Below are 15,472 nucleotides of genomic sequence, written 5' to 3'. Positions count from 1 at the left end.
GGTGGAAACATGAAGGATGATGGAAGGCGATCGTGAAAACGGCGCTCAGACGGCTTACTGGTCAGATACGAGACGCGCCGCAGCAACACCAGGAACAAGTCACCAGAAACTGAAAAGAAACTTCGTAGAAAACAGAGCAGAGCTGCTGCGGCAGATCTGAGTCCAAATCATGAAAATAAGCTTCTGGTCTGACTCATCTGGTGTTTTATATTCCTAACGATACATTTGTGTTTCCTTTAGGAAGCAGAAGGTGGAAAATATGCAAGAGTGACCTAATATTCAGCTTTGGCAGAAGATTTTTGCTTCTAGAGAAAATGTTTTGAATTTGATTTGGGAACGAATCCAAGGAAACGGCTGGCTCGTTTTCCAAAACAGAGACTAAAATCCACTGTAACAGCAGCAGCTTCCAGAAACGAGACCAAACGTTTCCCAGCAGAATGCCTCACTGGTCCCAGTGTTGCACCACAGAAACCAGTATGACCAGCAGGGAGGATTCCAGTCACTGTGTGGAAAACAGTCATCTTGTTTCACAGCAAAGACAAAATGAGGGACAGACTGACGATCTTCACTCTGGCAGCGTTAGCGGACGAAGGATTTCATCAGCATCAGGCAGAACAACAAACGGGATTCAAATTGATTTTTGTTTGACTTTTACTTTAAAACGCCTCAAAATGATTCAACTTGTGTTAAAAGACAGTTTATTAAAGGACGTTTATAATGTAAGGAGATTAAACCTGAAGGTTTTAGAGGTTATTTACTATTGATTTGTTTTTAAAGTTTAAAAAGACAAAAACAGCAAGAACAAAACGGACAGACAGAAGTCAAAACTTGTTGCTGTTATTACTTTAATAAATAAAACAAACTTTAAATGTTTAATATGAACATTAAACAGAAGATTTGATCCCCATGTGACAGAAAAGTACAGCTGAAAAGTTTATTTGTAGATTTTAAGTGAACTTTTAAAATGTTACAAAAATAAAGAACCAAATAAAATGTGTTTCCATCTGCAGGTTGGAGCGAATCAACCAGGATACACAAAGCGTGATGTCATCAGATAAACAGGAAGTAGAAGCTAGCGTGGAGCACACAGCTCTTCAGGAATGACAAGCTGTAATTATTCTGGTGACAGAAATCTGACTGTAAAGCAGAAACAGCTGATCAGTCATGGGAGGTAAAAGTTTTATCAGAACCTTTCAGTGAACCTGTTTGGTTTCCATCTCCGTAAAAACTGGTTTTCAAAAGTAAGGAAGTTATTTTGAATTTGGCCATCAACCTTTTCTGATTTTACTCTTCAACATGTTCATAAAAACAATGATGGAAAACAGTTACTGCATCGATTTAAATCAGACCAAACTTGTTTTAGGTCACAGATTCATTGATCAACCCTGAAGCTGCTGACGGTTATTTTCCAAACTTTAACATCCTGCTGATGTTTTTAGATGCTGCGTCAATATTTCAACATTTTGTTGTTTCCTCCTGATATTTCATAAAGACACAAAATACACCAAATACTTTCAGCTGGAGGAGAAAACTGTTCGATTTCTCTCTCCCTCCTAACACATTTCCTCTCTGTCACTAAATAATGTTTTAGTATTTTCCAGATGTGAATCATTTCTTATCCTGAAGTTATTATTCTGTCTCCGTCTCACTTGAGCGTTTTAGCAGAATTTGTAGAAACAGAAACATGTTTCCATGTACTTATTTGATTTTTTTACATTTTGAAATGTCATGAATTTGTCTGGTTAAACTAAAGCACTAATTTATTAAGTTTCTGTCTCCAAATATTCATATTCTATGTTTTAGTTTTCCTCAGAAAGCGATCCGTGTTTCAGGAGAAACTCATTGGCTGTGATAAATATTTCTTCACTTGATGAATTCTTTGTTTATAAAATTGCTAAAATGTGTGATGTGAGTCACGTCTCTTCATTAGCAGCACAGATTCAAACTCTCATCACTTCAGCCTGCTGTTGTCTCAACAATAACAGTAAGATACACTTTTTAAAATCCTCTTCCTTTAACATGTCATTCATTTTTATTTATGGTTTTTGGTCTGTAATTTATTTCTGTTCTAATGTGAAATAAAAACGTCTCAGTCATGTTATCAAAATGTTGGATTAGGAAGAATTAAAACACGATTCGTTATAAATCTATAAATTCTTCAAACGCTGGAGTTTCATTTTCCTCCTGAATTTTTATGCATCGAGTCTGCAGTTTGCTTTAGTGGTGCTGTTGTTGTTCAGTTATCTAAAAGGTCATATTTAATAAGCATTACATTACCACTTTACACAAGTTAGAAAAAACATAGCAATAAAAACCCAGGAAAGAATTAATGTCTTAATGTGAAACACGAAGTTTGCAGGAAGACAGAGACAAACGCAGAGCGTTGGGGAGAATTAGTCAGATAAAATATCTCTGATCTGAAATGTGAACACAATAAACACATTATTATTATTATTATTATTAGAATCTCAGTCATGTTCTGGTGTACCACAGAGCTCTGTGTTTGGGGTTTCGCCTGTTTGCTGGTTTCGTTCTGTAAATGTTATAACCGGCCCCCTGCTGTGCCAACGTCCAGCTGCTCAGAGGATTTCTAGAACTTTCTTCTTCAGTTTTATTCCACCTGCCGTCAGAAAGTCCAGATTTACATGAACTGATGTAACCAAAGATAACTCACAGTCTAAGCAAACTGACCAGCACCGGTTTTTAGTGGCTTCATCCAAAAAAAAAGAGAAAATAAGCAAAATGTTACAATCAAAGCTGTTTCCTTCCTTCATCCTGTTAAGATTTGATGACGATACTTTTGGCTCGAATTGCTGAATAAACTTTAAAATCGACCCATAAGTGTCTCCAAACGGAGCGCTGCTGAGAGACGCCATCGTTCTTCTTCTGCGCATGTTCGACGCTTTGGGCTCCAAAACCAGAAGTCTGACTGCGTCGCATTTAACGACCAGGCAGAAAAAAGAAACGGATTAAAAAAATCTGATTTGAGAATCAAGACCTGCTGTAAACGCAGCAGGATATTATCGTTATTTTTTTCATTCCAGTTTAACCAGTTTAGTTCAGGTTAACCAGTGAATAATTCATGTTGCCTTGGAAACATATTAGAAAACTCCCAGTCTGTATTGCATCATCTCATTAAGTCAATGTTTGAAGCAGCTGCTGATAAGGAGAATAATGAAACTGGGACACCATACTGGGTCAGTCAGGAAGTCCACTGATCCCAGGAGCCACGATCTGGAGGCCCGCCGGAAAAACTGGGAGAAACTACAGAAAAACCAGGAGAAACTACGGAAAAACCAGGAGAAACTATGGAAAAACCAGGAGAAACTACGGAAAAACCAGGAGAAACTACGGAAAAACCGGGAGAAACTACGGAAAAACCGGGAGAAACTACGGAAAAACCAGGAGAAACTACAGAAAAACCAGGAGAAACTACGGAAAAACCAGGAGAAACTACAGAAAAACCAGGAGAAACTACGGAAAAACCGGGAGAAACTACGGAAAAACCGGGAGAAACTACAGAGAAACCAGGAGAAACTACGGAAAAACCGGGAGAAACTACGGAAAAACCAGGAGAAACTACAGAAAAACCAGGAGAAACTACGGAAAAACCGGGAGAAACTACGGAAAAACCGGGAGAAACTACGGGAAAACTGGGAGAAACTACAGAAAAAACTGGGAGAAACTACAGAGAAACCAGGAGAAACTACGGAAAAACCGGGAGAAACTACGGAAAAAACTACGGAAAAAAACGGGAGAAACGGCTGAATTACCTCCAGATTGAGAGATTGTGTTAGCCAACGAGATAAACAGGAACATCTGTCCACTCAGAACCGGTGCTGAGTGGACTAAAGCAGAACCAAGAACCGTTTATTTCTTATTTCTTACCATGAAAATGACTGAGGGAAACAAATTAATAAAAGTATTAAAAGATGCAGCAAATTAAAGCATCTGAAGGTTTTCAGCTCCAGGTTGTCCTGGATTTCTGCGTCCAGCTCGTTTGAAAGCTCAACAGGACCAAGATGGATCTGCTGGTCTCCTACCGTGGTTGGACGTCTTGGTGTGGACCGGTGTGTAGTGGTTCTTTGAGCTCCTGACCGGCGTCTCGTCTTTGGGAGAACCATCAATGGCCGCCATGTTTTCATGCTCAAACTGCGAAGCTGAAGCCGACCCTTGTTGCCTCAGGATGTCCGCCAGCGCTCTGAAAGGAAACCACACATTTCATTCTCTTTTCTCTGCTTGTTCTGTCTGGCAGAGCAGGATTTAAAGCCCAGCAGATTTACTGTCACAGGAGGAGAATTACAGCGTAGTTCTGGCTGAGATCCTCCACTTGATAGCATAGCAGCAAACCAAGGATAAAACACAGCTAGCATGTAGCCTAGCTACTGCAACAGTGAATTTTCCTTCCACTAAAGCACAGCCCGTTTAAAGTTAGCATTTATAAATTAAGTCTGAAACAAAATGACTTTTACATTTTTTCTGAATATGTAAACCTGGAAAACTGACATATTTGGTTTGAGACAATAAAACATTTTCTTAAACTTTTACAAAAATGTGCATTTTTACACTTCAAGCTCACAAACTAAACCTTAGTGATTAATCACAGAGCTTAGCCTGATACATTTTAATCGAATGACAGGACTAATACATAGAAATGGTTATAAATCCTTTGTGTTTATTTCAAAGAAAGAAGGACAGAGAGAATAAAGGTGAATATCAGAAATCTGCCTCCAGACTTTCAGAAAAGAAATCAGAAAACTGAGAAACCACAGCAACAAACAAAAAGAGCAAATAAAGCCATAAGAACTTGAATTTCTCTGAAAAGTCAAAGAACTCGTTAAAACACAGACATGTTTTAATGTCTGAGAGGAAATCCTGAAGACAACCAGAGGTTGAGTGGAATTGGGTTTTCAGTGAAACAGAACAAAAGCTGCAGAAACTGACTCTCCGTTTCATGAAGCGTGACACGAGGAAAAGTAAGGCCCAGATCCCCAAAGCTGCACCGACAGGCTCTGCGTTTCCTTAAAGGAAATAAAAAGGGCAGCCTAACTATGTCAATGTCAGCCTAATGCAAACACACAGTCCACTTTTCCATAACTTGGTGACTTTGGGAGATATTCGGAGTATTAATAGCATTTCTCTTCCAGCTCACTTTCGCCGTTTCCTTTCTGCAGACGGAGACGACCTGATTTCATCGGTCCCAGCTGACTGCCGCGTCGCCACGCAGAAAGAATGGACGCAAATCAGAAGGATGGAAAAGCCACTAAAGGAGTTTTCATCGTGTGGAGCTGCTTGGGAACCGCGTTTGAAACGAAGCGATCCCAGCAGTTCATTTCCTGATCCTCTCCGTAAACTCCTTAAATTCTCAGAGGAAAAGAAGAAACAAAGATGTCTTTCCACTGTTGCTTCAGCTAACAGATTAGCATTCCTTCTTTCCACCTCATTGATTGTTCCATGTTTAAGTCAGATTTAGGGCTGGACTTTGACTAGGCCACTGAAACACATAGTTTATTTTTCATTCAGACTTCCTGCTGTGTTTCAGGTCATTGTGCTGCTGACTCAGTTTGGGCCAGCTGACTGTAGGAGAGGCGGTCAAGGTCAGCATGAATCCTCATGAAGCGCCTCGGGTTCAGCGTGAGGCGTTCAGGTTCAGCGTGAGGCGTTTGGGACCGCCTCGGGTTTGGTGTGAGGTGTTCAGGTTCGGCATGAGGCGTTCAGGTTTGGTGTGAGGCGTTCAGGTTCGGCGTGATGCGTTCAGGTTCGGTGTGATGCGTTCAGGTTCGGTGTGATGCGTTCAGGTTCGGTGTGATGCGTTCAGGTTCGGTGTGAGGCGTTCAGGTTTGGTGTGAGGCGTTCAGGTTCGGTGTGAGGCGTTCAGGTTCGGTGTGATGCGTTCAGGTTCGGTGTGATGCGTTCAGGTTCAGTGTGAGGCGTTCAGGTTTGGTGTGAGGCGTTCAGGTTCGGTGTGAGGCGTTCAGGTTCGGTGTGATGCGTTCAGGTTCGGTGTGATGCGTTCAGGTTCAGTGTGATGCATTCAGGTTCGGTGTGAGGCGTTTGGGACCAAGAGGTTCCAGAAATCTCGCTGTTTGTTTAAAAGCAGCTTTACAAACCAGAAAATAAGAAATATGAACCAAAAACCAGAAAGAGTTGTGATGAGTGTTTTGATCAGATATTAATAAATATTGATCCGTTTTACGCTGTGGAATATAAAACCACAGAAACTAAGATTCCTTCTTTCAGCTCATTAACCAGCAGTGCTCAGCAGTAGGTGTGGGAGGGGGGAGCGTGAGGAACAGTTTGTGCTACAGCAGCTGAATTAACTCTGACTGGTATGATGGAGCAGTAACTGGCTTGGTAACCATGGTTACCGCAGGATACCGGCCCGTTCCTCCTGGCCACCATCAGCAGATTGCAAAGATTTTAAATGAAGATTTTTCTTTAACTGTTTCCCTCAATCATCTCCAGCTTCATGAGGATCTGAAGAATGAAGCCGAAGCTTTTAGTTTGGTTGATTCATGAGACTGAAATGAGAAAACTCTGGATAAGTGACTCGTATTCCTGTGGAAATATCTGTTTCAGCCGACGGCCAGCTTCTCTTTTCACACCATTTTCCTGCTGCAATTAGGGAACAAAAGCTCGGCTCCTCGCCGCCGCCAGGCATGAACTGCATCTCAGTTTGCTCTGCAGAAAGTGATCAATACAACCTGTTCGAGTCGCAGCCTCGCTCACTATCTGCCGTTTTCAGTGAAGGTCACGGAGCAAACAAAGGCCTGGCGGCCGGCCGGACAGACGGACGGCCGGACGGACGGACGGACGGACGGACGGACGGACGGACAGACAGACAGACAGACAGACAGACGGAGGCTCAGTATTCCTCTCACACAGGCTGAAGGCTTCAGCAAAGCGCCAGAAATTAACAGACACTCACTTTTTAAGAGCCAAATAAAAATCTCATCCTGTGATCCAGCATCTTTACCAAAACTGAAGATGTGTAACTTTATAAGAAGAATGGATGTTACAAAGGTCGTCTCCACTCTGACGTGAAGTTGCTTCAAAACGAAGAAATAAAAGCAGATAAAACATGACAGTGTCATGTTCTGTGTTTTTCTGTGTATTTATTTAGAGTTTTCTGTGTCCCTGAGTCTTCGTATTGTCCTGTCGTCCCCTTGATTGTTTCCCAGGTGTCTCGTTTCTGTGATTACTCTCCCGCGTATTTAATGTCACCTGTGTCTCAGCGTCTCTGTCGGGTCCTTGTCCATGTGTCCTGTCCATGCGTGTAGCCTGTTGCTACCAGTGCTGAGCCCTAGCCTTCCGCTCAACTGTGCCGCCAGGTTTTGTGGACTTTTGGTATTATTTAAGTCTATTGTCATCATTAAACTTACATCAATCATCTCATCCTGGGTCTGCTACGTCTGCCTCACCACAATGGTTCACGACAGACAGTGGTTGTTCTTCCAGCTTAAAACCTCATGACTCCATAGAAAAACTGTTTCCATTCCTAAAGCCGGCATTAAACCCAAACCTGAAGCCGGAGGAAATCCCAGAGTTGGTTATCAGCGGTTGGATGAAGACGCTTCTGGCTGAGTAATCCCTGACATTTTGAGAACAGCAGGCGGCCGATCCGCCGCAACAACGTTTGATTGTTCTTAAATCATTCAGTCTGCTTCAGACAAAACGGACCGCAGAGCCAGATGACGCTAATGGCTCATGAATAAAAGCAAGAAGTACATGACTAATATTTATACACACACACACACACACACACACACACACACACACACACCTTCTCAACCCTGGTAAAGAAAATCCAACCTTTAATTTGCCTGCATTTGTAGAACGTTGAGGGAAAAAAGCCCAAAATTTAAATCCTTCTACCTCCAGAGCAGCACTTAGTTTCCTCCTCTAACATTTCAAAAGGTTTGCAGCGAACAGAGAGACGATCTGCGTCCATCTGAACCATCTGGAGTTTTAGGATTTCTGGTGTTTCTGACCCAGGTTTCAGGTTTCAGGCAGAACATTTCACTGACAGTGTCGGTCATGATGTGTGTGACTGAAGGTGAATGTTTAATAAAAAGGAAACTTGAAGCAAGCAGCTTGGACAGACGATGGAAGGAAGAATCCAGAGAGGGAAAATTAAAAATGAGGAGCTAAACTGCAGAAGCAAGAGTGGAAGACGACAGGAGAGCTAATCAGAGGGAAGGTGGTGCAGCTGTGAGAAAACAGGAGAGCAAATAACCAAAAAATCCTTAAAAGGATCTAAAAAAATGAAATAAATTCAAATATAGAGGAAACAGGAATAGACTTACATACGGCAACACCTTAGTAACAATAATAAGCAGAAATACACAGAATATAGCAAGACCTTTAAAACACAAATAAACCTCATTAAGGAATGGGATTTCTATTATTTACAATGTTTTGGTATTTCAAACAGTTCATGATGAATTTGACTTGTTAAAGTTTTCCAGTCTTTGGAGGAGAATTAGGCCCGCAGCATCATGGAGCCATCACCGTACATAACCAAAGGCTGGAGGAGTTTTTCCACAGATTCATGTTTTGTTTTGAGCCAGATCCTCATGGAGTGATTCCTGCTTTTTACTAAACCATCACAGTTCCAGTCCAGATCAGATCCAGTTCAGTTCAGTTCCAGATCAGATCCAGATCAGATCAGATCCAGTTCAGAGCAGATCCGGTTCAGTTCAGTTCAGATCCAGTTAGAGGATAGAAAACTCCATATTGTGGGAATAAAAATGTATATTTTCCTCCTAAACCTCCATTTGAAGAAACTTGACTTTGTTCACGGAGTGAAGCTTCATCAGCTCTGACTATTATTATTATTATTATTATTATTATTATTATTAATATTTTAATTATTGCTCTGCTTTTGATTTGGATAATTAAATCATTTTTTAAGAATGATTATAGTTGGGCATTAATGACATATTTATAAACAAACTGCGATAAAAGGTTTTATTTTGGTTTTTGCTCCTGTGACAAAAATACATTTAATTTAGGGGTTTTGTTCATATTTATCCAAATTATTATTACTTTTTATTACATCTGTGGCTTTAGTCTAAAATAATACAATGAACCTTTTTTATTTATTTCTATTTAGGTTTTTTTTTCGTATCTGTTTTTGAAAAACCACAGTAGAGCACAAATAAATAAAACCAATCTTAATTTAAACTCGTTATTTTGATCTGCAGTTTGTTGTAAATCTCTGACTGAACAAAGTTTCCAGTTTATTAGTTTTGTGCCATTTCTGAAATGACAATATTGTGACTATTCATGTATAAGTTTCCATGGCAACCGTTCCCTGTCTGCATCTAAGTAACTGGAAGCTCAGTTTCCCTGAATGCTCCTGAACGCACCACTCAGCCCCCCTGCCCAGAGTGTGGATTGTTTAGCCTTTTAGCCGCTGGGTCAAAGGTCATCCTGTTCTCAGTCTTTTCTCCTCCTTGACAAGAGATTTCAGCTCAAAGCCACATAAACTATTTTGGTTTTATAGAATCTCATAAACTGAGTGAGTTTTGTTCTGATGATCCGTTTGGTAGCGACGACCATCAGGAATCTGTTATTCTGCCTTTTTCAGCTGATCTGCAGCAGATTCACATCGACTCCATCACACCAGCATGTGATGGTCCAACAACCTCTTTAATCCAAACACACGTTTGTTTTTTTACCTTTATCTGTGAACATTAATCAGAAATATTCCAGGAAATTCCTGTTGCTTAAATTTTCCTGTTCATCTATTTTTAAAAATAAAAGTTGTGAAGAGGTCAAAGATTGTTCAGACGGACCTTCAGCAAAGAGCTGATAGGATCAGAACCAGACACCAGACAGAACCAGAACAGAACCAGACAGAACCAGAACAGAACCAAACAGAACCAGAACAGAACCAGAACAGAACCAGATAAAGACTCAGAACTCAGCAAGGACAGGAAAGCAGGAGAACACACAACAGGAACTTACCAAAATAAAAGAGGAACCCAGAGACCTCTAGGATAAACTTAACGACCCAAACGTGATAAAGTTCGGTTTATTTTAGAACTTAAGACTTTTCTGTCATTTCCTGTCCAACCATCACAAACGTGAACATGTGGAAACTTTAACTGGACCTGATGGTTTCGGTTTGATTAGATGAAGATCAAGGTTTTCAGGAACAACCACCTCAGGTGGAGAAGCGTTTCATTCCCCCAGTGAACCATGAAACATTTGATCACCTGGAACCTGGAACTATTTCTAACATCTCAGCATTTTAACGCTAAGGTCTGCTGGCCTCTGGCTAAAGCTGGACATGGATGATCACCGAGGAAACGATGAAAAACATTTTACCAGACCAACAGAAACGCTTCAAAGGACACAAAGGCAATTCTCACATCGCGGTCCAGACCCACATCCTGCAGAGAAACTGGAAGCTGAAATAATTAGAAATAAAAGCAAAATGTCAGCTGATCAGCATAAAGCAGAGAAACTGTTAGAAAATGGCCGAGTGAAGCCGACACCCTCCCACGTCAAAACATTCTGCAAATAGTCTGACCGGTTAGTGCAGCTTTGATTTTTGAGATATGAAAGTGATCATTTGGGCCGATGACATCACCATCCCCCCATTTTGCTCCTAAACAAATCAAAGTGCGTTGCTCCGTTTGTGCTCCGTTTGTGCCGTTAAAACTTCCCCAGCGAAGTTGTTGTCAAGCTGGATGTTGGATATTGAAATCTCCGCGGAGCGAGCGGCGCCGAGCCCAAGGCTGAGCCGACTGATGAACTCTGATGTCGGCCAGCCGTTCTCTACGCTCCGAGGTTCTGCAAAAGTTCCAACTAAACACTCCTAAGAAACAATATAAATAAATATCCTGCCTTGTGACCAACTGACACAAAATTCATAGACTCTGTTCTCTAGTGAATCTTTAAGTCATACTCATTATTTTTAATAATTATAATATTAAAAAGTATTTTTTTTTTCTTCAATAGCTTCCAAGTCATGTGACCCGTTTACACTAAATCATTGTGAAACTACTAGACTGGAGAGATGAGGTACAATCATTTTTATTGCATTTTTATATTATTTTAGCATTTTTTTGTCAAAATGTAATATTTTTCTTCTGTAGCTTCTGGGTCATGTGACCCGTTGAGTCTGATGAACCGAGTTAAAAACTGGAGGAGTCGCATTAAATACTAGAAAAATAGGGTTTCTTTTATTTTAACCCACAGATTATAAATGACAAAAAGATAAACTGAGATCATAAAAGAGATCAAAGAAACAAAACTGACCTACTAAAGAAACGACACACAGAGGTTTATATTCTGGCTGATCAGAACAATTAAGACAGAAGCTGAAAAAGTTTAAAGTTCACAGCAATAAAAACTGGATAATAAATTAACATGTTAAATATTACCAGTAAAATATTATCATTAATATTACAGAGAACTCTTAGTAACAATATGTAGTGAATAATAACAACAATAAAGTTTTTTCTCCACCAGCAAAATTAAAAGCTGTCAACATTTTTCAGGCTTTTGTAACAAACATGAATTTATTTTAAACTTTTCCAGAACAGACGTGTGTCCGCAGCAGCTGTTCCAACGCTTTGTGAATATGAATTTATTCCTGAAATGAACCATGCCGCGGTTGTGGCCCGGTTCTGCAGGAATCACTGAACATGATTAAACCTGCAGGTCCGGTTCAGTCCGCTCGCTGCTGACAGACTCCTCCCATCTGGGACAGTCACTCACAACGGCTCCTCGTTTCTCAGTCAGGAAAAACCCACGGAGCCTTCAGAACCTTCAGAACCTTCAGGACCTTCAGAACCTTCAGAACCTTCAGAACCTTCAGAACCTTCAGAGTTAAAGGGTTTCAAAGAAACGAAGAGCAGCTGCTGAAGGTCCAGTTCCCACAACCACAAAAACACTTTTTGTTACATCAAGTGATCAAATTACCAGATGATCCAATAAGAGGAGTGGCACCATTTACAGTCATCCCCCTCTATTCATATGCACCTAAATAAAATCCAGACAAGCAGCCGGTTCCTGCAGTAACCTGATCTCTACAGACACATAACACCAAACATCTGATCCAACAACCAACAGAATCTGCTCTGCAGAGGAGAACCGGTTCACTGCAATGCATGATGGGAAACCAACGCAGCCAGTAAAACGGAGAGGATCCAGACTTAAACCAGGCTGCTGGTTCAACTCCCAGCAGGACAACAACCCTAAACAGCCTCAGTGCAAACCTATTCATCTAAATGGCCTAGTCAAAGTCTAATAAAACAACATGTTTTATTGTTTGAGATTTGTGCATCTAAATCTGAATCTTTAGGTTTGCATTGAATACACATGCACGCCACACTTTTCAGATTTTAATCAGGTTTTCTGTGCTTTAATAAAACATTCAGTACTTCCTGTTGGTCACATGAAATCAGGATGCTGAGGTTTGTTAATGGGTTAATGAACCGGATCATCTTACCTGTGAACGTTCATCTCCTGCGGCGGCTTCGTGGCTTTATCATAAGCAACTTTAGCAAAAATCCCAATGGCGATGATGAGCGCGATGACGCCGCAGGTGATGTAGACCGTGGTGTTGGTCTGGTCCAGCTCCGGGTCGTAGATGTCCCCGGCGGGGGTCGGGGTGGGGGACGGAACCTTGACCCACTCCGGGGTGTTGTAGTTGTTGCAGGACTTCTGCTCCAGCCGCTTGCCGCGGTCCGCGCAGCAGAAGCGCAGGAAGCAGCTGCCGCAGCAGAAGCGATGGTCGGTGTTGTTGCAGGAGAACTCCTTGTCGTACTGGCCGCTCACGTCGTAGTAACCCCAGCAGGTGTCGTGGGAACCCGCGGACGGAGCCTGGAGCTGGGTGACTTTCCGCGGGGCGGCGGGCAGCGCGGTGCTGTTGGCGGTCACCTCCTTCGCCTTCGGGTTCCTCCTCGGCGGGCTCTTGCTCCTCTTGCTGGCGGTGGCGGCGGCGCACAGGACATTCAGCGGGTCCAGGGAAATGAAAAGCAGCAGGAGGTGCTTCATCCCCATCGTTTGAGGACGCGCTGGTCTCGGCTCGCTGACCTCCGCTCTGCTGGCTCTCTGATGTCCACCTCTTACCGGGTGGAGCCTCTGGCGCTTTGCTTCACCTCGGCTTCTCCCGTCTGTGCCAAGCTCACACCCGCAGACCCTGAGAGGCTGACGTTTCCCTCATTAGACATTTTCTGACTCTTTGGGGATCCAACACACGGGCTGTTTCAGGAAGACGTTGAATTATGAAAAGTTTCGCTTTAGAAAGTCTCTGCGTAAAGAGCCGAACTGAGCCGATGTCCTCTGGAGAAACCTGCGTTTGTTCCGCAGATTCTCTGGATCTCTGTGGAGAGGTGAGAGGCTGGTCAGTTAGTCTGATCTGAGCTCGTTACACACAGTGACTGCAGAGAAAGTCCGTCAGCACCACGGAGAGCTCCCACGATGGACCGGATCAAAGGTTTGAGATTTTTACCATCTAAACTAATTTATCTGTTTCGCTGCTGCGTGGAGACACTGATTAAATCTATTTATTATTTCAGTTCTTCTTACTTCCTCTGAAAACCTGAACTATAACTTTAACGTTCCTCTAATAAAAGACTAAACAAATGAAGATGGATAAGCAGCAGAAACAGAACAAGTCTTACAAGCTTCGGAGGTTCCGGAGGTTCCGGAAGCGCCGCGCCGCCTCAGCTACTGAATCAAAGCTCCTCCGCAAGACAAGAGCCAAGACCTCTCCTCCGCTCCGGCCCGCCTCCTCTCTCTCTGCGGACGGCCCTCCGTCCGCGTCACCAGCTCAGGTACCCCCGTTAATTACCCCCACCTCCCCTTCAGCCCCACTGCCCCTTCCTCCTCCTCCTCCTCCTCCTCCGGGTCCCTGCAGGTTTCACTCGGTAACTCAGGAAAATAACAGTTTTAGAAAAATGTTTTGGAGGGGAGGAGGTGTTCCTCTTGATGCGAACCGTGTGTGTGTGTGTGTGTGTGTGTGTGTGTGTGTGTGTGTGTGTGTGTGTGTGTGTGTGTGTGTGTGTGTGTGTCCGGGGTTCTGAGGTTTGGAATCAAGCTGGAGTTTGATCAGCTTCTAATCTAAAGAAGTTTTAGGACCTGAAATAATTTTGTAAAACTGCAGATGGTATGTTGATTTTAGAAATGAGATTTTGATAATTTCTGCTTTCATTGGCCAGACAGACAGACAGACAGACAGACAGACAGACAGACAGAAGTTGCTGCAGTTACAGCTGATCGATGTTCTGATGTTTTCCAAATCTAATCTCAGCTCCTGTTGAAGGAAACATTCATGTTCACAAAGTTTTGATCATTTTGAATGTAAATTTCGTTCCTCCTGTCAGATCATCAATCCTTAAATAAATAACTCAAACCTTCACTTTCTGTTTCATGACAAACTGGGATCTACTGGGCAGCAAATCTTTTTTTTCTGTTTGTTAAAAGCATCAACATGTTCTCTGGTGATTCCTGGAGTTTATCAATAAGAAGACAGCGAATGGACACCAAGGCTGCAGGAAGCAGAAACTCATTTCTGGAGAAAATTTTCGGACTATTTTCAGTGCAACGATAAACTGATCATGACATTTTCCTCCGATGCTGCATTCGCTTTCTTCCTCAATTTCTGCACTTCTTGAGGATTTTTGCTCTGATCTGAGATTTTTCTGTCTCATCTGTTATAAAATATCTGACCATAGATCTATGCTCCTCACCACATGAACAATTTGACACAAAAACTACAGATAATCATTTCCGGTTGGAGTAAAAATGACTACTTATCAAGAACCTGCTGCACTTTTTTCCCCAAGTTATCAATTATTTCTTGTATTTCATCACAGAAATGCAGTGAACTGTTAGAACCATCAGAAAGAAAAACAGGAAGTGGTAACAGGCAGGCAGTTCCTGATTGGTGCGTTTTTGGATTTAAATTCTGATCTGAAGAGTTTTAAATATTTTACAATAAAGTGTTTCAGTTTGAAGCTTGTTTAGTGAGAACGTCTCGTCTGATGTGACCGTTTGAAAAGGTTTCTGCTGGTGAACGCAGCTCTGCCTCTTCTTCTGCTTTAGAAAATAAAAACATGAGAAACGCTGCAGCGGCTCCTGAATATTTTCAATTAATGTTTGGAGCAGCACATCCTGCTTTGTGCTGCTTTGTTTGGCTCAGTAAAAACTAATATTTCACATAAATGCATCATTTATTCTCTAATTAATCCTGGAGCTGCTGGTTGGAGCTGAAGGTCAATAAAAGTTAATAAAAACTCGTTTCAGCTGCATTTCTGCTGGCGGTTTAACGATCTCCACCAATATGTTTTAATCTGGTGAAACCTGCTGCAACAGATGGTGAAACGGCCACATTAAAGCAGCCGGGCCGCTAACTTTGACAGAGAAAGGAAGTGGTTTTAAATTGACTTTCAGATATTTTGTTCTGAAGTGTGCGGCCCGGCTCGGCCCGTTATTATCCGAAGTGTCAAAG

General features: G+C 42.1%; 1 protein-coding gene across 6 annotated transcripts in view; it reads right to left on the bottom strand.

Moving 5' to 3' along the window:
• The window catches only part of shisa6 (shisa family member 6), an 80,372-nt gene extending 66,614 nt beyond the window's left edge, over positions 1-13,758 (bottom strand). For 4 of the 6 annotated variants that reach the window (XM_028042594.1, XM_028042596.1, XM_028042598.1 and 1 more), the window contains exons 1-3: positions 13,644-13,757; positions 12,467-13,342; positions 4,044-4,201 (exon numbers count right to left, since the gene is read on the bottom strand). In XM_028042594.1, coding sequence (XP_027898395.1) covers positions 4,044-4,201; positions 12,467-13,020 — 712 coding nt within the window. In that variant the 5' untranslated portion in view covers positions 13,021-13,342; positions 13,644-13,757. The other 2 variants (XM_028042597.1, XM_028042595.1) reach the window with 2 other exon arrangements.
• Between the last annotated feature and the right edge of the window lie 1,714 nt (positions 13,759-15,472).

The sequence above is a fragment of the Xiphophorus couchianus genome, chromosome 16 (assembly GCF_001444195.1).
Source record: "Xiphophorus couchianus chromosome 16, X_couchianus-1.0, whole genome shotgun sequence".
Taxonomy (NCBI): Eukaryota; Metazoa; Chordata; class Actinopteri; order Cyprinodontiformes; family Poeciliidae; genus Xiphophorus; species Xiphophorus couchianus.
Note: the sequence above shows the minus strand (reverse complement) of the source record. Positions and strands in the feature narration are given on the sequence as shown.